Source organism: Pseudophryne corroboree, chromosome 9 (assembly GCF_028390025.1).
Source record: "Pseudophryne corroboree isolate aPseCor3 chromosome 9, aPseCor3.hap2, whole genome shotgun sequence".
Lineage (NCBI taxonomy): Eukaryota > Metazoa > Chordata > Amphibia > Anura > Myobatrachidae > Pseudophryne > Pseudophryne corroboree.
Genome location: NC_086452.1, coordinates 364,173,593 through 364,198,382, shown reverse-complemented (window position 1 = coordinate 364,198,382; position 24,790 = coordinate 364,173,593). Strand labels below are relative to the sequence as shown.

Here is a 24,790-nt window from a genome sequence, read left to right as displayed (position 1 = left end):
GAACCTCCTTGATCTGGTGGTCGTTGCACCAGAATCTCACAGCAGGCAAGAGATGCAGCATTTGGGATTGGAGGATCCTGACAACGGACGCCAGTCTCAGAGATTGAGGTGCCGTCCTACACAAACATCAGTTTCAGGGCAGATGGATGTTACAGGAGAGCACACTACCCATTAACATTCTAGAACTGAGAGCTGTTTACAATGCGCTTCTCTTATCCGAAGAGGTGGTCCTGAGTCAACACTTAAACATACAGTCGGACGATGTCACGACGGCGGCTTACATAAGCCGTCAGGGAGGAACAAAGAACAGGATGGCGTTCACGGAAGCCACAAAGATCTTGTTGGGGGCAGACAGGCGAAACGTCATCCTCTCGGCAGTGTTCATTCCAGGTGTGGAGAACTAGGAAGCGGATTATCTCAGTCGCTAGGACAGGCATCCGGGACAGTGGTGCCTACACCCACGTATTTTCGACATGGTGGTGAGGAGATGGGGTCTACCTCAAAGGGTCCTCATGACGTCTCGGCAAGACTATCAGCTGCCCAGATATGTGTCCATGACAAGAGATCCAGCAGCAGACGGAGTGAACGAATTAACACTTCCTTGGTGTTACAGGAGGGTGTACATTTTTCCACCCTTCCCCCTTGTACCCAGGGTCCTGACAAGGTTGAAACGAGAGCGAGTGTGGGCGATTCTAATCGCACCAGCTTGGCCCCGCGGAAGTTGGTATTCAGACCTGCGAGTTTGCTAGCGGAAGATCCTTGGCGGTTACCTCAGAGAGAGGACATGCGGTCTCAGGGACCGTTCCACAGACCTGCACAGGCTGCGTTTGACGGCATGGTTATTGAAACCCGGATCTTACGGAACAGAGGAATGCCACAAACGGCCATTCCTACAATGTTTGCCGCTAGAAAGCCGGTAACAGCCATGCACTACTGCAAGATTTGGCAGTGGTACATGGACTGATGTCAAGACCGTGGGTGGAATTCGGAGAACTTCCACTTATCTGGACTTCTACTCTTCAGGCCAGTCTGGATGTAGGACTGAGGCTGAGCTCTCTGAAGGTTCAAGATTCGGCTCTCTCATCCTATTTCAACAGCGGTTAGCATCCTTGCCAGCGGTTCAAATCGTTTTCCAAGGGGTTCTGAAGCCCCCTTTTCGTCATCCTACTGCACCATGGGACTTAAATATGGTGTTGGACTTTTTGTAATAACATACTTTTGAGCCGTTAGCAAGAACAGACCTGTAATATCTCTCTTGGAAGGTCACATTATTGCCTGCCTTGGCTTCGGGCACCTTATCGTGTAAGTGTCCCTTTTTTAATTTTTCATGAGGATTGGGCAGAACTCTGTACAAGAGCAGATTTCTTTCCTAAGGTTGTTTCGGGGTTTCATGTAAACTAGCCAATTGTGGTCCCATCTTTCCAGGGTCTCACAGATGGGGACGTGTCCTTGGATGTTGTCCGAGCTTTACGGGTATACGTGCAAGTTACGTCGTCCTTCAGAAAGTCGGACCAGTTATGTGATTTTGTAGGATGGGCCTAAGAAGGGTTGGCCAGCATCTAAGCAGTCTTTGTCTGGATGGATTAGACTGGCCATTCGGCTGACTTATATTTCCTGTGGAATACAGGTTCCAGTTCAGTCAGGTGCACATACCCCACCCGTTCAGTGGGTGCCTCATGGGCGACGGCCAGAGGTGTTTCCTGTACTCAACTTTGCAGAGCGGCGACGTGGTCCTTAGCCCACACGTTCGCAAACTTTTACAAGTTTGATACCGTTACGTCCGCAGATTCTATGTTCGGACGTTTCGTTTTGCAGGCCACCGACAGCAATCCCTCCCTGGGGGATAACTTTGGGATGTCCCCTACTGTCTCAGAATGCTCCAGTGTCCCCTAGTGGATGAAAGAGAAAAGAGGATTTTGGTACTTACCGATAAATCCATTTCTCTGAATCCTCTAGGGGACACTGGACGCCCGCCTCGGTGCTGTCGGCCTGCTGTGTTTAAAGTTCTGGTTTACGCAGTTCGTAAAAACAGCGTTGGTTTTCCGATTAAGGGTTTCTGGGATGCTGTTTGCTATGTTGTACGGTTGGGTTCCTCGCCTGGTGCTCTAGTATCATGTCCTATTCTCTCAGTCAAATTTTCCAAACTGAGGGAGGAGGGATGTGAAGGGGGAGGAGCCGGCTGTGCAGACAATGCTAATTTTAGATTGTGCCACACCTCCGGTTGCAAGCTTCCCACCCTACTGTCTCAGAATGCTCCAGTGTCCCCTAGAGGATTCAGAGAAATGGATTTATCGGTAAGTACCAAAATCCTCTTTTTCCTGCCAGCAGACAAAATTTCCGCACAACAACGGTGAGTGCGCAAGTTGCTTCACAGTCGCTGAGTGTCAATCCAATCAGCCATGCAGGTCTTGAGGTCCATGGTCTCCACCTTCGACATGGTGGAGTATGCCCAGTTCCACTCCAGAGTCCTGCAACACTTAATCTTGTCCAGATTGAACGGACAACCGCATCTGCTCAGGTCCCAGATGATTGTCCTCTCTCAAGAAGTTTGTCTGTCTCTAGCTTGGTGGCTCCACTCTACCTACTTGGTCAAGGGTTGACCCTTCTGGATCCCGGATCTGATACTCCTGACCGCGGATGGGGGGCGGTTTCCAGTCAACACTCCTTTCAGAGCAGTTGGACTCCCACCGTAAGTTGTTTATCAACTGGCACTACGAGCTGGCTACTGAGCACTCACTCAGGCACAGGACATTCCCCAAGGCAGATCAGTCCAGGCCGACCACACCACTGCGGTGGTTTACCGCAACCATCAGGGAGGCACTTGCAGTCTGTTGACAATGCTGGAAGTGGCTCACATTCTCTGATGGGCCAAACGCCATCTCGGCCGTGTTCATCCCCGGGATCCTCAACTGGGAAACGGACTTCCTCAGCCATTCCGACATTCACGCTGGCGAGTGGGCTCCACACCAAGAGGTCTTACAGCTTCTGGTGGACAAGTGGAGCCTGCCGGACGTGGACCTCATGGCCTCCCGACACAAACACAAGGTTCCCGTGTATGGGTACAGATCAAGAAATCCAGAGGCGACCAGACCGGCTGTCTGAGGGTCCCTGTCTGCACCCGGACCTAGGTCGCCTGTCTTTGATGGCTTGGCTCTTGAGTCATCCCTCCTAAGGTCCAAAGGTTTCTCCGGCTCTGTGATTCAAACCATGCTCAGGGCACGGAAGCCTGCCTCCGCCCTTATCTATTACCATGTTTGCAAAGCTTACTACCAGTGGTGTACTGCAAGACACTATTATACTTTGGTTTATTAGGTTTGCAGGGTCCTTGACTTCTCCAAGGTGGATTTAATCTCTGACTCCGCCTGTAATCTCTGAAAGTTTATGTCTGGTTTCAGTGAAGAATCTCTCCACTGCCTTATGGTCCCACCTTCCTTCAAGATGTCCTTCCTGTTCAACCTATCTTTGTCCCTCCAGTGGCTCCATCAGACTTGTCGTTGGTTCTCCAGGCTCTACAGGAACTTCCGTTTGACGGCAAAAACACTTTTTCTTATGGCTTTTGCCTCTGCCAGGAGGATGTCAGAATTAGCGGCGCTCCCCCTTTCTTATCTTTCATCTGGAGAGGGTGGTCCTCCGGACACGACCAGGGTACCTCCCCAAGGTGGTGTCCAGTTTCCGGCTTTCCAGTCACCCGACCTCTCAGTGGGGGAGGCCTCCTTGGATGTGGTCCATGCTACTTGTCTTCACGTGGGTCGTACCAACTCCGTCAGAAAAAAGGAATCCCTCTTTGTCCTGTATGGTTTCCACAAGAGGGGCTGACCAGCTAACAAACAGACACTGACCAGATGGCATAACTATCTCACAGGCTTACACGCAAGCTGATCTACCTGTACCAGATACAGTCTCTGCCCATTCTGCTCACTCTGGGTCCTTCGTGGGCAGTCTGCCGTGGCGCATCTGCTAAACTGTACAATTTTGCCACGTGGTCTTCTGTCCACACCGCCTTTGATACCTCCTCTCAGGATACTTCCTTTTGGGTGCTGGATTCTCCTCCCTGCTAATGAGTCCCCTCCCATAAGAAAACTGCTTTGGGACATCCCCAAGGTATGTGGATCCCTATATATCCTGAAGAAGAAAATAAGAGTTATAGTAGACTTACTATGGTTAACTGATTTTCTTCGAGGTCCATAGAATCCACAGGGCACCTACCCTGATGCACATGGCTTCAATGGGTTTTTTCTCTTGGTCACTAGTTCCCTTCTCTATTGAGTGTGTTTCTTGTGTGTATCAGTCTTCCTTCTCTCCTATCCTGCTCCTGCTAGGACTTGTTCATAAAACTGGATAGCCTGGGCTGGGTATAGGTGTGAAGGACCGTAGCATCCTGGGAGCTCAAAAGCTTAACTGTTTGGTGCCTGGTCCTCTCCAACCACCTACACCCCAATGTTTTCCCTGTGGATCCTATGGACCTCGAAGAAAAAGAGTTAACCATGGTAAGTTTTCCATAACTCTTGTTATATTGGCCATCTTGATTCCTATAAAAGTGCATATTTGAAAACTGCTACAATTATGCAAAATATGAACTTTGTTTAATCCTGACGTCTTTCGTTGTCTGTATTTTGATGCTTTAGATTGATAACTTAACTATTTTAGCTAATAGTTGTTTGTAATTCTGATTTTTTTTGTTTTTGTTCCAGCGATGTCATTGGAGTGATATGTTTACTGGGAGATTGAGATCTGAAATCCCGCCAGCACTGGTAAGTATATTAATTTATGACTTTTAAAATAGGAAGCAGCATGGTTTTTAAGGGTCTTAAATTTGTAATAGGTTAGGTATTTTATGTTGACTCTTTTTGGTCATAAAGTTTGGTTAGCATTGGAGAATGTAATACTGAATGATGAATGTGGATTTATCATTTTATTTCCAGAGAGTAGGATGTTTAAGCATGAGTTTATAACTACCTCATTTGCCATAGATTTCCCTAGGTGAAGCCCTGACCTCTGCCAGAGCTCAGCTTACGGAACTTGATCTGAGTGATAATGCTTTTGGACCAGACGGTGTGAGAGGAATCGAGGCCCTGATCAAAAGCTCCACATGCTTTACACTGCAAGAACTCAAACTAAACAACTGTGGTATGGGAATTGGTGGAGGAAAGGTAAACTTAAGAAATTCTTTAAAATTATTTTCCTCGTCCTTGTGCAGTAGGGACAAGGGCAGTGCTGGTCAATGAGGACTTAGTCCTGCTTACTAAGGGGAGAAATCAGTTAGCCGCAGTTATTTACCGTGGGCTAATTGATCCTTCGGGGCTATAAAATTGTCCCAGAAGTCATACCGCATGCTCCACTTAACAGGTTTTTTCTCTTACGTCCTAGAGGATGCTGGGGACTCCGTAAGGACCATGGGGTATAGACGGGCTCCGCAGGAGACATGGGCACTATAAAGAACTTTAGAATGGGTGTACACTGGCTCCTCCCTCTATGCCCCTCCTCCAGACCTCAGTTAGATCCCGTGCCCAGAGGAGACTGGGTGCATTACAAGGGAGCTCTCCTGAGTTTCTTTGAAAAAGAATTTTGTTAGGTTTTTATTTTCAGGGAGCACTGCTGGCAACAGGCTCCTTGCATCGTGGGACTGAGGAGAGAGAAGCAGACCTACTTAAATGATGGGCTCTGCTTCTTAGGCTACTGGACACCATTAGCTCCAGAGGGAGTCGGAACGCAGGTCTCACCCTCGCCGTTCGTCCTGGAGCCGCGCCGCCGTCCTCCTCACAGAGCCGGAAGATAGAAGCCGGGTGAGTATAAGAAGAAAGAAGACTTCAAAGGTGGCAGAAGACTTCAGATCTTCTATGAGGTAACGCGCAGCGTTACCGCTGCGCGCCATTGCTCCCACACACTACACACACTGCAGGCACTGATGGGTGCCGGGGGGGGGGGGGATGGGGCGCTCTGGGCAGCAATAAACCTCTAGGACTGGCTCATATGAATATATAGGCTGCGGAGGCAGTATAGTTTATAATCCCCCGCCAGTATAAATAAATTTGAGCGGGACCGAAGCCCGCCGCTGAGGGGGCGGAGCTTGATCTCACAGCACTAACCAGCACCATTTCTCTTTCATCCATCTGGGGGACGCTGCGCCGTTACTTGTCGGTTAGAGGTGTGTGGTTGTGGAGTTTGGCACAGAACTGTTAAAAACCTGACTCCTCCCCCCTCTAACCCCTCCCATCTCTTTCCTGCCTAGCCATCACCTCATCAGGATCCTCAAGCATTTCTGATCAATGCTCTAACAGCCCCGTGGCAGTTTCAACTGGGTTACGTGTTTCCGCCAATTCCGCTGATTCCACGTCTACTTCAACGCATTCGGCGAGAAGGTCTCGCAATAATTCTGGTGGCTCCAGATTGGTCGCGCCGACAGTGGTACACACTTCTGCGCAGCATGATCGTCGGAGACCCCTTTCGTCTCCCCCTGCGACCAGATCTTCTTCTTCAAGGACCTTGTCGCCACCCAGATTTAAGTCGGCTGGCTTTGACGGCTTGGTTCTTGAATCCAACATTTTAAAAGCAAAAGGTTTTCTCTGACGTCCTAAGTGGATGCTGGGGACTCCGTCAGGACCATGGGGATTAGCGGCTCCGCAGGAGACAGGGCACAAAACTAAAGCTTTAGGATCAGGTGGTGTGTACTGGCTCCTCCCCCTATGACCCTCCTCCAAGCCTCAGTTAGGTTTTTGTGCCCGTCCGAGCAGGGTGCAATCTAGGTGGCTCTCTTAAGGAGCTGCTTAGAAAAAGTTTTTAGGTTTATTATTTTCAGTGAGTCCTGCTGGCAACAGGCTCACTGCATCGAGGGACTTAGGGGAGAGAAGTTCAACTCACCTGCGTGCAGGATGGATTGGCTTCTTAGGCTACTGGACACCATTAGCTCCAGAGGGAGTCGGAACACAGGTCTCACCCTGGGGTTCGTCCCGGAGCCGCGCCGCCGACCCCCCTTGCAGATGCTGAAGATTGAAGGTCCAGAAACCGGCGGCAGAAGGCTCTTCAGTCTTCTTGAAGGTAGCGCACAGCACTGCAGCTGTGCGCCATTGTTTGTCACACACTTCTCACCAACGGTCACGGAGGGTGCAGGGCGCTGCTGGGGGCGCCCTGGGCAGCAATGTAAATACCTTTTATGGCTAAAAAATACATCACATATAGCCCTTGAGGCTATATGGATGTATTTAACCCCTGCCAGATATTAAAAACTACGGGAGAAAAGCCCGCCGGAATAGGGGGCGGGGCTTATTCTCCTCAGCACACAGCGCCATTTTCCTGCTCAGCTCCGCTGTGAGGAAGGCTCCCAGGACTCTCCCCTGCACTGCACTACAGAAACAGGGTAAAACAGAGAGGGGGGGCACTTTTTATGGCGATATTTTATATATTTAAGCTGCTATAAGGATACAACACTTATATAAGGTTGTTCCCATATATATTATAGCGCTTGGGTGTGTGCTGGCAAACTCTCCCTCTGTCTCCCCAAAGGGCTAGTGGGGTCCTGTCTTCGATAAGAGCATTCCCTGTGTGTCTGCTGTGTGTCGGTACGTGTGTGTCGACATGTATGAGGACGATGTTGGTGTGGAGGCAGAGCAATTGCCGGTAATGGTGATGTCACCCCCCAGGGAGTCGACACCGGAATGGATGGCTTTGTTTATGGAATTACGTGATGTCAGCACATTACAAAAATCAGTTGACGACATGAGACGGCCGGAAAACCAGTTGGTACCTGCCCAGGCGTCTCAGACACCGTCAGGGGCTGTAAAACGCCCTTTACCTCAGTCGGTCGACACAGACCCAGACACGGACACTGAATCTAGTGTCGACGGTGAAGAAACAAACGTATTTTCAAGTAGAGCCACACGTTATATGATCACGGCAATGAAGGAGGCTTTGCATATCTCTGATACTGCAAGTACCACAAAAAGGGGTATTATGTGGGGGGTGAAAAAACTACCTGTAGTTTTTCCTGAATCAGAGGAATTGAATGATGTATGTGATGAAGCGTGGGTTAACCCAGATAGAAAAGTGCTAATTTCAAAAAAGTTATTGGCATTATACCCTTTCCCGCCAGAGGTTAGGGCGCGCTGGGAAACACCCCCTAGGGTGGATAAGGCGCTCACACGCTTATCAAAACAAGTGGCGTTACCGTCTCCTGATACGGCCGCCCTCAAGGATCCAGCTGATAGGAGGCTGGAAACTACCCTAAAGAGTATATACGCACATACTGGTGTTATACTGCGACCAGCCATCGCCTCAGCCTGGATGTGCAGTGCTGGGGTGGTCTGGTCGGATTCCCTGACTGAAAATATTGATACCCTGGATAGGGACAGTATTTTATTGACTATAGAGCAATTAAAGGATGCTTTTCTTTATATGCGAGATGCTCAGAGGGATATTTGCACTCTGGCATCGAGAGTAAGTGCGATGTCCATATCTGCCAGAAGAAGTTTATGGACGCGACAGTGGTCAGGTGATGCGGATTCCAAACGACATATGGAAGTATTGCCGTATAAAGGGGAAGAATTATTTGGCGTAGGTCTATCGGATCTGGTGGCCATGGCAACTGCCGGAAAATCCACCTTTTTACCTCAGACCCCCTCCCAACAGAAAAAGACACAGTCTTTTCAGCCGCAGTCCTTTCGGTCCTATAAGAACAAGAGGGCAAAAGGACAGTCATATCTGCCCCAGGGCAGAGGAAGGGGTAAGAGAGGGCAGCAAGCAGCCCCTGCCCAGGAACAGAAGCCCTCCCAGGGTTCTGCAAAGCCCTCAGCATGACGCTGGGGCTGTACAAGCGGACTCAGGAGCGGTGGGGGGTCGACTCAGGAATTTCAGCGCACAGTGGGCTTGCTCACAGGTGGACCCTTGGATCCTGCAGGTAGTATCTCAGGGTTACAGGTTGGAATTCGAGAAGTCTGCCCCTCGCCGGTTCCTAAAGTCTGCTTTGCCAACGTCTCCCTCAGACAGGGCGACGGTATTGGAAGCCATTCACAAGCTGTTTTCTCAGCAGGTGATAGTCAAGGTACCCCTCCTACAACAGGGAAAGGGGTATTACTCCACGCTATTTGTGGTACCGAAGCCGGACGGCTCGGTAAGACCTATTCTAAATCTGAAATCTTTGAACCTGTACATACAAAAATTCAAGTTCAAGATGGAATCACTCAGAGCAGTGATAGCGAATCTGGAAGAAGGGGACTTTATGGTGTCCCTGGACATAAAGGATGCTTACCTGCATGTCCCAATTTGCCCTTCACATCAAGGGTACCTCAGGTTCGTGGTGCAAAACTGTCATTATCAGTTTCAGATGCTGCCGTTTGGATTGTCCACGGCACCTCGGGTCTTTACCAAGGTAATGGCCGAAATGATGATTCTTCTGCGAAGAAGAGGCGTATTAATTATCCCTTACTTGGACGATCTCCTGATAAGGGCAAGGTCCAGAGAACAGCTGGAGGACGGAGTAGCACTAACCCAAGTAGTGCTGCAACAACACGGGTGGATTCTGAATTTTCCAAAATCTCAGTTGACCCCGACAACACGTCTGCTGTTCCTGGGAATGATTCTGGACACGGTTCAGAAAAAGGTGTTTCTTCCGGAGGAGAAAGCCAAGGAGTTATCCGAACTTGTCAGGAACCTCCTAAAACCAGGAAAAGTGTCTGTGCATCAATGCACAAGAGTCCTGGGAAAGATGGTGGCTTCTTACGAAGCAATTCCATTCGGCAGATTCCACGCACGAACTTTTCAGTGGGATCTGCTGGACAAATGGTCCGGATCGCATCTGCAGATGCATCAGCGGATAACCTTATCGCCACGGACAAGGGTGTCTCTTCTGTGGTGGTTGCAGAGTGCTCATCTGTTAGAGGGCCGCAGATTTGGCATACAGGACTGGGTCCTGGTGACCACGGATGCCAGTCTGAGAGGCTGGGGAGCGGTCACACAGGGAAGAAACTTCCAGGGAGTATGGTCAAGCCTGGAGATGTCTCTTCATATAAATATACTGGAGCTAAGAGCAATTTACAATGCTCTAAGCCTGGCAAAACCCCTGCTTCAGGGTCAGCCGGTGTTGATCCAGTCGGACAACATCACGGCAGTCGCCCACGTAAACAGACAGGGCGGCACAAGAAGCAGGAGAGCAATGGCAGAAGCTGCAAGGATCCTTCGCTGGGCGGAAGATCATGTGATAGCACTGTCAGCAGTGTTCATTCCGGGAGTAGACAACTGGGAAGCAGACTTCCTCAGCAGACACGATCTACACCCGGGAGAGTGGGGACGTCATCCAGAAGTCTTCCACATGATTGTGAACCGTTGGGAAAAACCAAAGGTGGATATGATGGCGTCTCGCCTCAACAAAAAACTGGACAGGTATTGCGCCAGGTCAAGAGACCCTCAGGCAATACCTGTGGACGCTCTGGTAACACCGTGGGTGTACCAGTCAGTGTATGTGTTTCCTCCTCTGCCTCTCATACCCAAAGTACTGAGAATTATACGGCAAAGGGGAGTAAGAACGATACTCGTGGCTCCGGATTGGCCAAGAAGAACTTGGTACCCGGAACTTCAGGAGATGATCACGGAAAATCCGTGGCCTCTACCTCTAAGACGGGACCTGATTCAGCAGGGACCGTGTCTATTCCAAGACTTACCGCGGCTGCGTTTGACGGCATGGCGGTTGAACGCCGAATTCTAAAGGAAAAAGGCATTCCAGAAGAGGTCATTCCTACACTGGTTAAAGCCAGGAAGGAGGTGACTGCACAACATTATCACCGCATTTGGAGAAAATATGTTGCGTGGTGTGAGGCCAGGAAGGGCCCCACGGAGGAATTTCAACTGGGTCGATTCCTACATTTCCTGCAAACAGGATTGTCTATGGGCCTCAAATTGGGGTCCATTAAGGTTCAAATTTCGGCCCTGTCGATTTTCTTCCAGAAAAAATTGGCTTCAGTTCCTGAAGTCCAGACTTTTGTAAAAGGAGTACTACATATACAGCCCCCGGTTGTGCCCCCAGTGGCTCCGTGGGACCTGAATGTAGTTTTGGATTTTCTCAAATCCCATTGGTTTGAGCCACTCAAATCGGTGGATTTGAAATATCTTACATGGAAAGTAACCATGCTACTGGCCCTGGCTTCAGCCAGGAGAGTATCAGAATTGGCGGCTTTATCGTATAAGAGCCCATATCTGATTGTCCATTCGGACAGGGCAGAACTGCGGACGCGTCCTCAGTTTCTGCCTAAGGTGGTGTCAGCGTTTCACCTGAACCAGCCTATTGTGGTGCCTGCGGCTACTAGCGATTTGGAAGATTCCAAGTTGCTGGACGTTGTCAGGGCATTGAAAATATATATTTCAAGGACGGCTGGAGTCAGAAAATCTGACTCGCTGTTTATACTGTATGCACCCAACAAGCTGGGTGCTCCTGCTTCTAAGCAGACGATTGCTCGTTGGATTTGTAGCACAATTCAACTTGCACATTCTGTGGCAGGCCTGCCACAGCCTAAATCTGTCAAGGCCCATTCCACAAGGAAGGTGGGCTCATCCTGGGCGGCTGCCCGAGGGGTCTCGGCATTACAACTCTGCCGAGCAGCCACCTGATCCTAAAGCTTTAGTTTTGTGCCCTGTCTCCTGCGGAGCCGCTAATCCCCATGGTCCTGACGGAGTCCCCAGCATCCACTACGGACTACGAGAAATAGATTTATCGGTAAGTAAAATCTTATTTTTCTCGTTCTGTTGCGCAGACGATGATTTGGGCTAGGAAACCGGTGACTTCTGGCATTTACCATAGGGTATGGCGTTTTTACATTGCTTGGTGCGAAAAGCGGGGCTTGACTCCGCATTTGTTTTAACTTCCTCGCCTGCTATCTTTCCTTCAGGAGGGTCTCGAGAAAGGTCTGAGGCTTTCTTCACTGAAGGTTCAGGTTTCGGCCTTGTCGGTTCTTTTTCAAAAGAAACTAGCGATCATTCCAGAGGTTCAGACATTCCTTCAGGGAGTACTTCGGATTCAACCACCTTTTGTTCCTCCGGTTCCTCCCTGGGATTTAAACTTGGTCCTTACGACCCTTCAAAAATCTCCATTTGAGCCTTTGGAATCTGTAGAACTACGTTATCTAACACTAAAAGTTGTTTTTCTTTTAGCTATTGCCTCAGCTAGACGAGTGTCTGAGTTGGTGGCCCTTTCTTGCAGGCCGCCCTTGTTAGTGTTTCATGAGAACCGGGTGGTTCTGCGGACTAAGCCTTCTTTCCTTCCAAAGGTTGTTTCAGCATTCCATTTAAATCAGGACATTGTCCTTCCAGCATTTACTCCGTCGTCTTCGCCCGGGGAGAACTCCCATTTGGCCCTCCTGGATGTTGTTCGGGCCTTACGTGTTTATTTGTCTCGCACTGAGTCTTTCCGTCGTACGGATACCTTGTTGGTATTGATTGATGCTCCCAAACGAGGTTGGCCGGCTTCCAAGAACACTGTGGCCCGTTGGGTAACTTCGGCCATCAGACAGGCGTACGTGTCTTCAAATGTTTCAGTTCCTGACTCAATTAGGGCTCATTCGACTAGAGCTGTTGGAGCCTCTTGGGCTGTTCGCGGTGGTGCATCTATTGAGCAGCTGTGCAGGGTGGCGACCTGGTCGTCAGTCCATACTTTCACAAAGTTTTACCGTTTTCATACTTTTGGTTTGGAGACTGCCTCTGTTGGGCGTCGTATTTTACAGACGGCTATGCCGTCAACGTCTCCCTCCTCTCATTAGCTTGCTTTGGGAAATCCCACAAGTAACGGCGCAGCGTCCCCCAGATGGATGAAAGAGAAATAGGGATTTTTGTTTACTTACCGTAAAATCTCTATCTCTGATTCCATCTGGGGGACGCTGCGATCCCTCCCATTGGTTTGTCTGGTTTAACCGGTTAATTTTTTTCGGTCTATCTCCTTTGGCTTGGCTAAACGTTAACTGAGGTGCTGGCTAGGCAGGAAGGAGATGGGAGGGGTTAGAGGGGGGGAGGAGTCAGGTTTTTAATAGTTCTGTGCCAAACTCCACAACCACACACCTCTAACCCACAAGTAACGGCGCAGCGTCCCCCAGATAGAATCAGAGAAAGAGATTTTACGGTAAGTAAACAAAAATCCCTATTTTCTCCACAGCACACTGCAGGGGCTGGCTCCCCGGACCCTCCCCTGCTGAACACGGTGACAGAGGGCAAAAAAGAGGGGGGGGGGTCACTTGTAAGGCGCAGTGAGTGTATAGATTCATCTATATGATTATATAAAAGCGCTGTTTATCTGGGAATTTTGTTTCCAGTGTTATTGGCGCTGGGTGTGTGGCATACTCTCTCTCTGTCTCTCCAAAGAGCCTTATTGGGGGAACACACACACACACACACACACACACACACACACACACTCTCTCTCTCTCTCTCTCTCTCTCTCTCTCTCTCTCTCTCTCTCTCTCTCTCTCTCTCTCTCTCTCTCTTTTACATATATATATATATATATATATACATACATACAATCCCTGTGTGTGTGGGGGGTGTCGGTACGCCTGTGTCGGCATGTCTGAGGTGGAAGGCTCTTCTAGAGAGGAGGTGGAGCAGATGATTGTGGTGTCTCCGTCGGCAACGCCGACACCTGATTGGTTGGACATGTGGAATGTTTTAAATGCAAATGTGACCTTGTTACATAAGAGATTGAACAAAGCAGAGTCCAGGGATAATACGGGGAGTCAATCAATGGCTTTGACGGTGTCACATGGCACTTCAGGGTCTCAAAAACATCCCCTATCCCAAATAGCAGACACTGATACCGACACAGATTCTTACTCCAGTGTCGACTACGATGATGCAAGGCTACACCCAAGGGTGGCCAAAAGTATTCATTATATGATTATTGCAATAAAAGATGTTTTGCATATCACAGATGACCCCTCTGTCCCTGACACGAGGGTACACATGTTTAAGGAAAAGAAACCTGAGGTAACATTTCCCCCATCTCATGAGCTGAAAGCGTTATTTGAAAAAGCTTGGGAAACTCCAGACAAAAAACTGCAGATTCCCAAAAGAGTTCTTATGGCGTATCCTTTCCCGGCACAGGACAGGGTACGGTGGGAATCCTCGCCCAGGGTGGACAAAGCTTTGACGCGCTTATCCAAAAAGATGGCGCTACCGTCCCCAGAAACGGCAGCTCTCAAAGATCCTGCTGATTGCAGACAGGAAACTACTTTAAAATCAATTTATACACATACTGGTGCTTTACTCAGACCGGCTATAGCATTGGCTTGGGTCTGTAGCGCGGTAGCACCTTGGACAGATACCTTGTCAGCTGATATTGATACCCTAGATAGGGATACCATTTTGTTGACCTTAGGTCACATCAAAGACGCAGTCTTATATATGAGAGACGCTCAGAGAGACGTCAGACTACTAGGTTCAAGGGCCAACGCGATGGCGGTCTCGGCTAGGCGAGCACTGTGGACCTGCCAATGGACGGGTGATGCCGACTCAAAGAGGCATATGGAAGTTTTACCTTACAAGGGTAAGGTTTTATTTGGGGAAGGTCTCGCGGACCTAGTTTCCACAGCTACCGCGGGTAAATCTACCTTTTTGCCTTATGTTCCCCCACAGCAAAATAAAACTCCACAGTATCAGATGCAGTCCTTTCGGTCCAGAAGAGGTCGGGGCTCTTCCTTCCTCGCCAGAGGTAAGGGTAGAGGGAAAAGAATGCCTGCTACGGCCAGTTCCCAAGAACAGAAGTCCTCCCCGGCTTCTACTAAGTCCACCGCATGACGCTGGGGCTCCACTGAGGGAGGCCGCACCAGTGGGGGCACGTCTTCGACTCTTCAGCCACGTCTGGGTTCAGTCGGACGTGGATCCTTGGTCGATGGAAATTGTATCCCAGGGCTACAAGCTGGAATTCGAAGACGTGCCTCCTCGCCGATTCTTCAAATCGGCTTTACCAGCTTCTCCCCCAGAGAGGGAGATAATTTTAGCTGCAATTCAAAAGCTGTGTCAACAGCAAGTGATTATCAAGGTTTCCCTAACACAACAGGGGAAAGGGTACTATTCAACCCTATTTGTGGTCCCGAAACCGGATGGCTCGGTCAGACCCATTCTAAATTTAAAATCCCTGAACCTGTTCTTAAAAAGGTTCAAGTTCAAGATGGAATCGCTCAGGGCAGTCATCTCCAACCTGGAAGGGGGGGATTTTATGGTGTCATTAGACATAAAGGATGCATATCTTCACGTCCCCATATATCCTCCTCATCAGGCATACCTGAGATTCGCTGTACAGGACTGTCATTACCAGTTTCAGACGTTGCCGTTTGGGCTTTCCACGGCCCCGAGGGTGTTCACCAAGGTAATGGCGGAAATGATGGGGCTCCTACGCAGGCAAGGAGTCACAATTATCCTGTACTTGGACGATCTCCTGATAAAAGCGAGATCAGAGGAACAGTTGCAGAAAAGCGTGTCACTCTCCCTGGGAGTGCTACAGCAACATGGATGGATTCTAAATCTACCAAAGTCGCAGTTGGTTCCAACGACTCGGCTTTCTTTCTTAGGCATGATTCTGGACACAGAACGAAAGAGGGTTTTTCTCCCGAGGGAAAAATCCCAGGAACTCCAGAACATGGTAAGAGACCTGTTAAAACCGAAAAGAGTGTCAGTCCATCAATGCACTCGGGTACTGGGGAAAATGGTGGCGACCTACGAGGCCATCCCCTTCGGCAGGTTTCATGCGCGGACGTTTCAGTGGAACCTTCTGGACAAGTGGTCCGGGTCCCACCTTCAAATACATCAGAAAATAACTCTGTCCCGCAGGGCCAGGGTGTCTCTCCTGTGGTGGCTCCAGAGTGCTCACCACCTAGAGGGTCGCAGGTTCAGCATTCAGGACTGGGTTCTGGTGACCACGGACGCGAGCCTACGAGGATGGGGAGCAGTCACACAAGGAAGGAATTTTCAGGGACTGTGGTCAAACCAGGATGCTTGTCTACACATCAACATACTGGAATTGAGGGCCATATACAACTGCCTACGACAAGCGGAGAATATTCTTCGCGACCTACCGGTTCTGATTCAATCAGACAACGTCACAGCCGTGGCTCATGTAAACCGCCAAGGCGGGACAAGGAGCAGAGGGGCAATGGCGGAAGCCACCAGTATTCTGCGCTGGGCAGAAAATCACGTAAGCGCTCTGTCAGCGGTATTCATTCCGGGAGTGGACAACTGGGAAGCAGACTTCCTCAGCAGACACGATCTCCATCCAGGAGAGTGGGGACTTCATCAAGAAGTTTTTGCAGAGATAACAAGTCTTTGGGGACTTCCTCAAATAGACATGATGGCGTCACGCCTCAACAAGAAGCTTCGGAGGTATTGTGCCAGGTCAAGGGACCCTCAGGCAGTAGCGGTGGACGCTCTCGTGACACCATGGGTGTTTCAGTCGGTCTATGTGTTCTCTCCTCTTCCTCTCATCTCAAAGATACTGAGAATCATAAGACGAAAATGAGTGCAGACAATACTCATTGTTCCAGATTGGCCTCGAAGGGCCTGGTATTCAGATCTTCAGGAGCTGCTCACAGAAGAACCATGGCCTCTTCCTCTCAGGGAGGACCTGTTGCAGCAGGGACCCTGCGTGTTCCAAGACTTACCGCGGTTACGTTTGACGGCATGGCGGTTGAACACCAAATCCTAGCTGGGAAGGGTATTCCGGAAGAAGTCATCCCTACTCTGATAAAAGCTAGGAAGGAGGTGACGGCGAAACATTATCACCGTATCTGGAGGAAGTATGTTTCTTGGTGTGAAGCCAAGAATGCTCCTACGGAAGATTTTCACTTGGGCCGGTTTCTCCACTTTCTACAGACTGGAGTTGATATGGGCCTAAAGTTAGGCTCCATTAAGGTACAGATTTCAGCCCTTTCTATATTCTTCCAGAAAGAATTGGCTTCTCTCCCAGAAGTCCAGACTTTTGTAAAGGGAGTGCTGCACATCCAGCCTCCTTTTGTGCCCCCAGTGGCACCATGGGACCTGAACGTGGTGTTACAGTTCCTAAAATCTCACTGGTTTGAGCCCCTTCAAACTGTTGAATTAAAATTTCTCACTTGGAACGTGGTCATGTTGTTGGCCTTGGCATCTGCAAGGCGGGTGTCCGAATTGGTGGCCTTGTCTCATAAGAGCCCCTATCTCATTTTCCATGTGGATAGAGCAGAGTTGAGGACTCGTCCTCAATTTTTGCCAAAGGTGGTGTCATCGTTTCATATGAACCAACCTATTGTGGTGCCTGTGGCTACGGGAGATTTGGAGGATTCCAAATCCCTTGATGTAGTCAGGGCCTTAAAAATTTACGTAGCCAGGACGGCTCGAATTAGGAAATCAGAAGCTCTGTTTGTCCTGTATGTAGCCAACAAGGTTGGCGCTCCTGCTTCTAAGCAGACTATTGCTCGCTCGATCTGTAACACGATTCAGCAGGCTCATTCTACGGCTGGATTGCCGGTACCAAATTCGGTAAAGGCCCATTCCACTAGGAAGGTGGGCTCTTCTTGCGTGGCTGCCCGAGGCGTCTCGGCTTTACAGCTTTGCCGAGCAGCTACTTGGTCGGGTTCAAACACTTTTGCTAAATTCTACAAGTTTGATACCCTGGCTGATGAGGACCTCATGTTTGCTCAATCGGTGCTGCAGAGTCATCTGCACTCTCCCGCCCGGTTTGGAGCTTTGGTATAATCCCCATGGTCCTTACGTAGTCCCCAGCATCCTCTAGGACGTAAGAGAAAATAAGATTTTAAACCTACTGGTAAATCTTTTTCTCCTAGTCCGTAGAGGATGCTGGGCGCCCGTCCCAGTGCGGACATATTTCTGCATGACTTGTATATAGTTGTTGCTTACATAAGGGTTATGTTCCAGTTAAGATCAGTCGTTGGCTGATACTGTTTTGTTCATACTGTTAACTGGTTGCGTATATTCCAGGTTATATGGTGTGGATGGTGTGGGCTGGTATGAATCTTTCCCTTAGATTACCAAAATCCTTTCCTCGTACTGTCCGTCTCCTCTGGGCACAGTTTCTCTAACTGAGGTCTGGAGGAGGGGCATAGAGGGAGGAGCCAGTGCACACCCATTCTAAAGTTCTTTATAGTGCCCATGTCTACTGCGGAGCCCGTCTATACCCCATAGTCCTTACGGAGTCCCCAGCATCCCCTACGGACTAGGAGAAAAAGATTTACCGGTAGGTTTAAAATCTTATTTTTTTTCCCCGAGACCTGAGCAGGCTCAAAAAATAAAAAGTTATAATGGGGATATGGCGAAGGGACCGAAAATCCTGCACAGTATTGTAATACCTATATGAGATTCCCCAAATATTATCAATAGATAGTTCAACTCCTAAAGTGGGGGTGCTGCCCGAGACAATAATGATCATAATTAATCACGTTACAATGAATCAATATTGCTTACACAGAGGAGCGTATATACTTGCGATGTTAGAGAGGCGACCGAAGCTAGGGAATGCATTCCCACCTCTTTAGATAACAGTGCCTCTGCAGTATAGATGGTTGTGAGAGAATACTCATTCAGTGGTTTGATTTACAACACACTATTGTATTTATAAAGCAAGTAATTAATCTGCACAGCATACCTGGTGTTTTATGCCACAGTCAGCAGACTGCCAATGAGAGAATTTATACAACAATAACTTGTTTTTAACATTATTTAAATAATTACGATCTGACCCGTTTATGTAATAGACGTGGAACAGATTATTAGTACAAGATATATAGAAGGCATCTAAATTGTAAGGTGTGGATTCACCAACTGGACAAACCAGTACAGCACTTAAAATATATTAGTACCACTGTCCGCAGACTTATCCTGAAGGATATACATTAACATAAACTCTCTGAATACCTATGTCTGTAGAATAGACGTGGCAAGGTCACCGCAATTGGCAGAATCTATAATACTTGATTGGTAATTATATAGATCAATTTCTGCTGCGGGGTACACTGGACTCCACAGGGAATTACATTGTGGTGTAGAATAAGATCTTGATCCGAGGCACCAACGGGCTAAAAGCTTTGACTGTTCCCAGAATGCATAGCGCCGCCTCCTTTATAACCCCGCCTCTGTGCACAGGAGCTCAGTTTTGTAGTGGGTGCCATGCAGTGCAGGCATACAGCAGTGCATTTAGTCAGGGTTATATAGTACAAGTACCCTGTGATATACATCCAGTCCTTACTGTGTATTGTTATATCTATTGAGTGTATAGCTATACTTAGTACCACTCTGTATTGCTAGTCCAGTGCAGTGTTATTGTATGTCATAATTTCTGCATTGCACAATGTGACTATGTGTGTGTGCATATAGCTGCTGTGTGACCTCCATTTTGTGTATCTCGCTCAGATTGCTATCCCTATATTCTATAACTTGAGGGAGCTAGGTGTCTCATTTTAATATAGGTATTTCACAAGATATACTCTGTGTATTTTTCTCTGATTTTTAGTCACCATATACCTCTTGAATTCCCTGTTTGTGCTGTTACATTGCACAGGGGGTTCTTGTCAGGTATTGTGCTGCTGTTATTGTACTGTGTTGCCTTGCATTGAGCTTTCAAATATGTCAGCTACAAAGGGCAATGGTGCTGGGGCTGATCCCACATTGTGTAGTGGTGACGCTTCAGACACATTTGAGGAAAATATAGCAGCTGAGGGTTCAGGTTCTCGGGGTTCATTGAACTTGGCCCAGCATTTAATACAGAACAGACCTGTTCAAGTACAGTCGGACAACGCCACCACGGTGGCATACATCAATCATCAAGGCGACACTCGAAGCCGCATGGCAATGAGGGAAGTATCACAGATTCTTCAGTAGGCGGAACACCATCTGCCAGCCATATCGGTAGTATTCATTCCGGGGGTCCTAAACTGGGAAGCGGACTTTCTCAGTCGTCAGGACGTACACGCCGGAGTGTGGAGCCTCCATCCAGAAGTGTTTCAACTCCTCGTGGACAGGTGGGGCCTTCCAGATGTGGACCTGATGGCATCTCGACACAATCACAAGGTTTCGGTCTTCGGAGCAAGGACAAGGGATCCTCAAGCAGTGTTCCTGGATGCTCTGGCAATTCCATGGAACTTTCAGCTGCCGTACGTGTTCCCTCCGAGGTCACTCCTGCCCAAAGTAATACGGAAGTTCAAGCAAGAAAGAGGAATCCTACTTCTGATCGCTCCCGCGTGGCCCAGACGGCATTGGTTCTCAGACCTTCAGGGTTTCTGGATAGAGCGTTCCCTTCTACTTCCACAGCGCCCAGATCAACTCGTTCAGGGCCCCTGTGTATATCAGGATTTAGCCCGGTTGGCTTTGACGGCGTGGCTTTTGAAGCTTCCTTCTTGAGGGCCAAGGGATTTTCTGAGGCGGTCATTCAAACCATGTTGAAGGCCCGGAAACCGGCTTCTGCTCGGATTTACCATAGGGTCTGGAATTCTTACTTTGCTTGATGCGCATCTAACAATCATGACACTTACAAGTTTAGTACGGCCAAACTTTTGGCTTTTCTACAACAGGGCCTGGATTTGGGCCTTCGTCTGGCCTCCATCAAGGTTCATATTTCTTTCTCCTTCATCCACTAGGGGTCACTGGAGCGCAGTTACAATGGGGAAATAGTAGGCAGTAATTGGGAGCTGGCACTTAAAAATTCTAACACTGTGGCTAGCTCCTCCCCTATTATGTCCCCCTTCCAAGCCAGTCTTTAATTTGTGCCCAAGGGAGCTGGTTCACTTGGGTCTTCTCTGAAGAATTTTTTTTTCTTCTCTTACTTACATCCACAGACTGGCAGCTCTGCCACTGCCAGTCTGCACCGCGGGAGGCTGCCGGCGCGTCCCATCGCAGCTGCGTGCGTCTCGGGATGGGCCCCGGCTGAAGGAGACGCTAAGCTCTCTGGAGCCAGCCGGACACCGTCGGCTGAAGGTTAGGGCAGCGGTAAGTATACGTGGCCGGACACCGCTGCGTGCGGCGCGTGTCGGGGCCACTCCACCACACACTGCATAGCGTTGAGTAAGTGAGTGCTTCTCTGCCCCCCTCCCCTCTTCCCCCGCTCTCTACAGCTTTTAGTTAAAGGGTGGCAGGAGGGCTTGAGAGTAGCTCTGGCTATTTTCTTTAAACATTTATTTCTCTAACGTCCTAGAGGATGCTGGGACTCCGTAAGGACCGTGGGGATAGACGGGCTCCGCAGGAGACATGGACACTTTAAGAAAGACTTTGGATCTGGGTGTGCACTGGCTCCTCCCTCAATGCCCCGCCTCCAGACCTAAGTTTGATACTGTGCCCAGAGGAGATGGGTGCACTTCAGGGAGCTCTCCTGAGCTTCCTGACAGAAAGTATATTTGTTAGGTTTTGTATTTTCAGGGAGCCTGCTGGCAACAGACTCCCTGCATCGAGGGACTGAGGGGAGAGAAGCAGACCTACTTCTGTGAGTTTCAAGGCTCTGCTTCTTAGGCTACTGGACACCATTAGCTCCAGAGGGAGTTAGAACACAGGTCTCACCCTGGAGTTCGTCCCGGAGCCGCGCCGCCGTCCTCCTCACGGAGCCGGAAGATAGAAGCCGGGTGAGTATGAGAAGAAAAAGAAGACTTCAGAGGCGGCAGAAGACTTCATGATCTTCACTGAGGTAACGCACAGCAGTGCAGCTGTGCGCCATTGCTCCCACACACCTCACACACGGCAGTCACTGTAAGGGTGCAGGGTGCAGGGGGGGCGCCCTGGGCAGCAATATAAACCTCATTTCTGGCAAAAGAGATATATATATACAGCTAGGCACTGTATATATAAAGAGCCCCCGCCAGTTTTTATTATGTTTAAGCGGGACAGTAGCCCGCCGCCGAGGGGGCGGGGCTTCTCCCTCAGCACTCACCAGCGCCATTTTCTCCACAGCACAGCTGAGAGGAAGCTCCCCGGACTCTCCCCTGCTTATCCACGGTGAAGGGGGGTTTCAGAGAAGAGGGGGGCACATAATTGGCAGCAAATAATAGTATTACAGCGCTACTGGGTAAACACATTGTGTGTTTTTCCTGGGGTATTAGCGCTGGGTGTGTGCTGGCATACTCTGTCTCTGTCTCTCCAAAGGGCCTTGTGGGGGAACTGTCTTCAGATAAGAGGATTCCCTGAGTGTGTGGTGTGTCGGTACGTGTGTGTCGACATGTCTGGGGTAAAAGGCTCTTCTATGGAGAAGATGCAGCAAATGTGTGTGTGTGGTGTCTCCGTCGACAACGCTGACACCTGACTGGATATGTGGAATTAAGTGCTGAGGTAAATTTATTGCACAAAATATTAGAGAACAGACAGGGAATCTACCCATGTCTGTCCCTATGTCGCAGGGACCTTCAGAGTCTCAAAACGCCCACTATCCAAAATAATAGACACTGATACCGACACCGGTCTGACTCCAGTGTCGACTACGATGATGCAAAGTTACAGCCAAGACTGGCAGAAAAGTATTCAATATATGATTATTTTCATAAAAGATGTTTTGCATATCACTGATGACCCATCTGTCCCTGACAGGAGGGTACACATGTTTAAGGGGAAGAAAGCTGAGATAACATTTCCCCCCTCTCATGAACCAAATGAATTGTGTGAAAAAGAGCGGGAATCTCCAGACAAGAAACTGCAGTTTCCCAAAAGAATTCTCATGGCGTATCCTTTCCCTGCTAAGGCAAGGATACGATAGGAATCCTCCCCTAAGGTGGACAAGGCGTTGACACGTTTACCCAAAGGGTAGCGCTGACATACCAAGATACAGCTACCCTCGGGGATCCTGCAGATAGCATGCAGAAAAGTACTTTGAAGTCCATTTACACACATTCTGGTACACTACTCAGACCGGCGATTGTGTCGGCAGGGGTTTATAGCGCGGTAGCAGCGTGGACAGATACCTTATCAGCGGAGATTGAAACCCTAGATAAGGATACCATGTTATTGACCCTAGGATATATAAAAGATGCTGTCTTATATATAAGACATGCTCAAAGAGACATTGGTCTACTGGGTTCTAGAGTCAACGCTATGTCGATTTCTGCTAGACGTGTCCTGTGGAACATGCAATGGACAGGTGATGCCGACTTAAAGAGGCATATGGAGGTTTTACCTTACAAGGGTGAGGAATTGGGTGGAGAAGGGCTTTCGGACCTGGTCTCCACAGCTATAGCTGGTAAATCTGATCTTTTGCCTTATATTCCCTCACAGCCTAAGAAAGCACGACATTATCAAATGCAGTCCTTTCGGTCGCAGAAAAACAAGAAAGTACGAGGAGCGTCCTTTCTTACCAGAGGTAAGGGCGCAGGGCACAGCTAGTTCCCAGGAACAGAAGTCCTCCCCGGCCTCTACTAAATCCACCGCATGACGCTGGGGCTCCGCTAAGGGAGTCCGCCCCAGTGGGAACACGTCTTCGACTCTTCAGCCACATCTGAGTTCACTCACAGGTGGATCCCTGGGCAATAGAAATTGTTTCTCAGGGTTACAAGCTGGAATTCGAAGAGGTGCCTCCTAGCCGGTTTTCCTTATCGGCCCTACCGGCTTCTCCCCCAGAAAGGGAGATAATATTAAATACAATTCACACATTGTATCTCCAACAGGTGGTGCTCAAGGTTCCCCTCCTTCAACAAGGAAGGGGATATTACTCAACCTTGGCTGTAGTCCCGAAACCGGACGGTTCGGTCAGACCTATTTTAAAATTAAAATCTCTGAACCTATACTTGAAAAGGTTCAAATTCAATGTGGAATCGCTCAGAGCGATCATCGCCAGCCTGGAAGGGGGGGATTTTATGATGTATCTAGACATAAAGGCTGCATACCTTCATGTTCTCATTTATCCACCCCATCAGGCGTACCTGAGAATTACGGTACAGTATTGTCATTACCAATTCCAGGGTAATTGGCGGAAATGATGGTGCTCCTACGCAAGCAAGGAGTCACAATTATCCCATACTTGGACGATCTCCTAATAAAGGCGAGATCAAAAGAGCAGTTGTTGAACAGCGTGTCACTTTCACTGGAGGTGTTACAGAAACACGGCTGGATTCTCAATATCCCGAAGTCACAGTTGGTTCCTACGACTCGTCTGACCTTCTTGGGCATGATTCTGGATACAGACCAGAAAAGGGTTTTTCTTCCGATAGAAAAAGCTCAGGAACTCATGACTCTAGTCAAGAACCTGCTGAAGCCAAAACAAGTGTCAGTGCATCATTGCACTCAAGTCCTGGGAAAAATGGTGGCAACGTACGAAGCCATTCCCTTCGGCAGGTTCCATGCAAGGACTTTCCAATGGGACCTATTGGACAAATGGTCCGGGTCACATCTGCAAATGCATCAGCGGATCACCCTGTCCCCCAGGGCCAGGGTATCTCTCCTGTGGTGGCTGCAGAGTGCTCACCTTCTAGAGGGCCGCAGGTTCAGCATTCAGGATCGGATCCTGGTGACCACGGACGCGAGCCTCCGAGGTTGGGGAGCAGTCACACAGGGAAGAAATTTCCAAGGCCTTTGGTCAAGTCAAGAGACTAGTCTTCACATCAACATCCTGGAACTAAGGGCCATATGCAACGCCCTACGTCAAGCGGAGACCTTGCTTCGCGACCGACCAGTTCTGATCCAGTCAGACAACGTCACCGCAGTAGCTCATGTAAACCGCCAGGGCGGCACAAGGAGCTGAGTGGCGATGGCGGAAGCCACCAGAATTCTTCGCTGGGCGGAGAATCATGTAAGCGCACTGTCAGCAGTGTTCATTCCGGGAGTGGACAACTGGGAAGCAGACTTCCTCAGCAGACACGACCTGCATCCGGGA

At 49.2% G+C, this 24,790-nt stretch overlaps 1 protein-coding gene across 3 annotated transcripts in view; it reads left to right on the top strand.

Annotated features, from left to right (window-relative positions):
* Window positions 1-24,790, top strand: part of RANGAP1 (Ran GTPase activating protein 1) — a 198,073-nt gene that overhangs the window by 93,928 nt on the left and 79,355 nt on the right. For all 3 annotated transcript variants that reach the window (XM_063940734.1, XM_063940733.1, XM_063940732.1), the window contains 2 exons: window positions 4,692-4,751; window positions 4,971-5,150. In XM_063940734.1, the coding sequence (XP_063796804.1) occupies window positions 4,692-4,751; window positions 4,971-5,150 (240 nt within the window). The remainder of the gene's footprint in view (window positions 1-4,691; window positions 4,752-4,970; window positions 5,151-24,790) is intronic.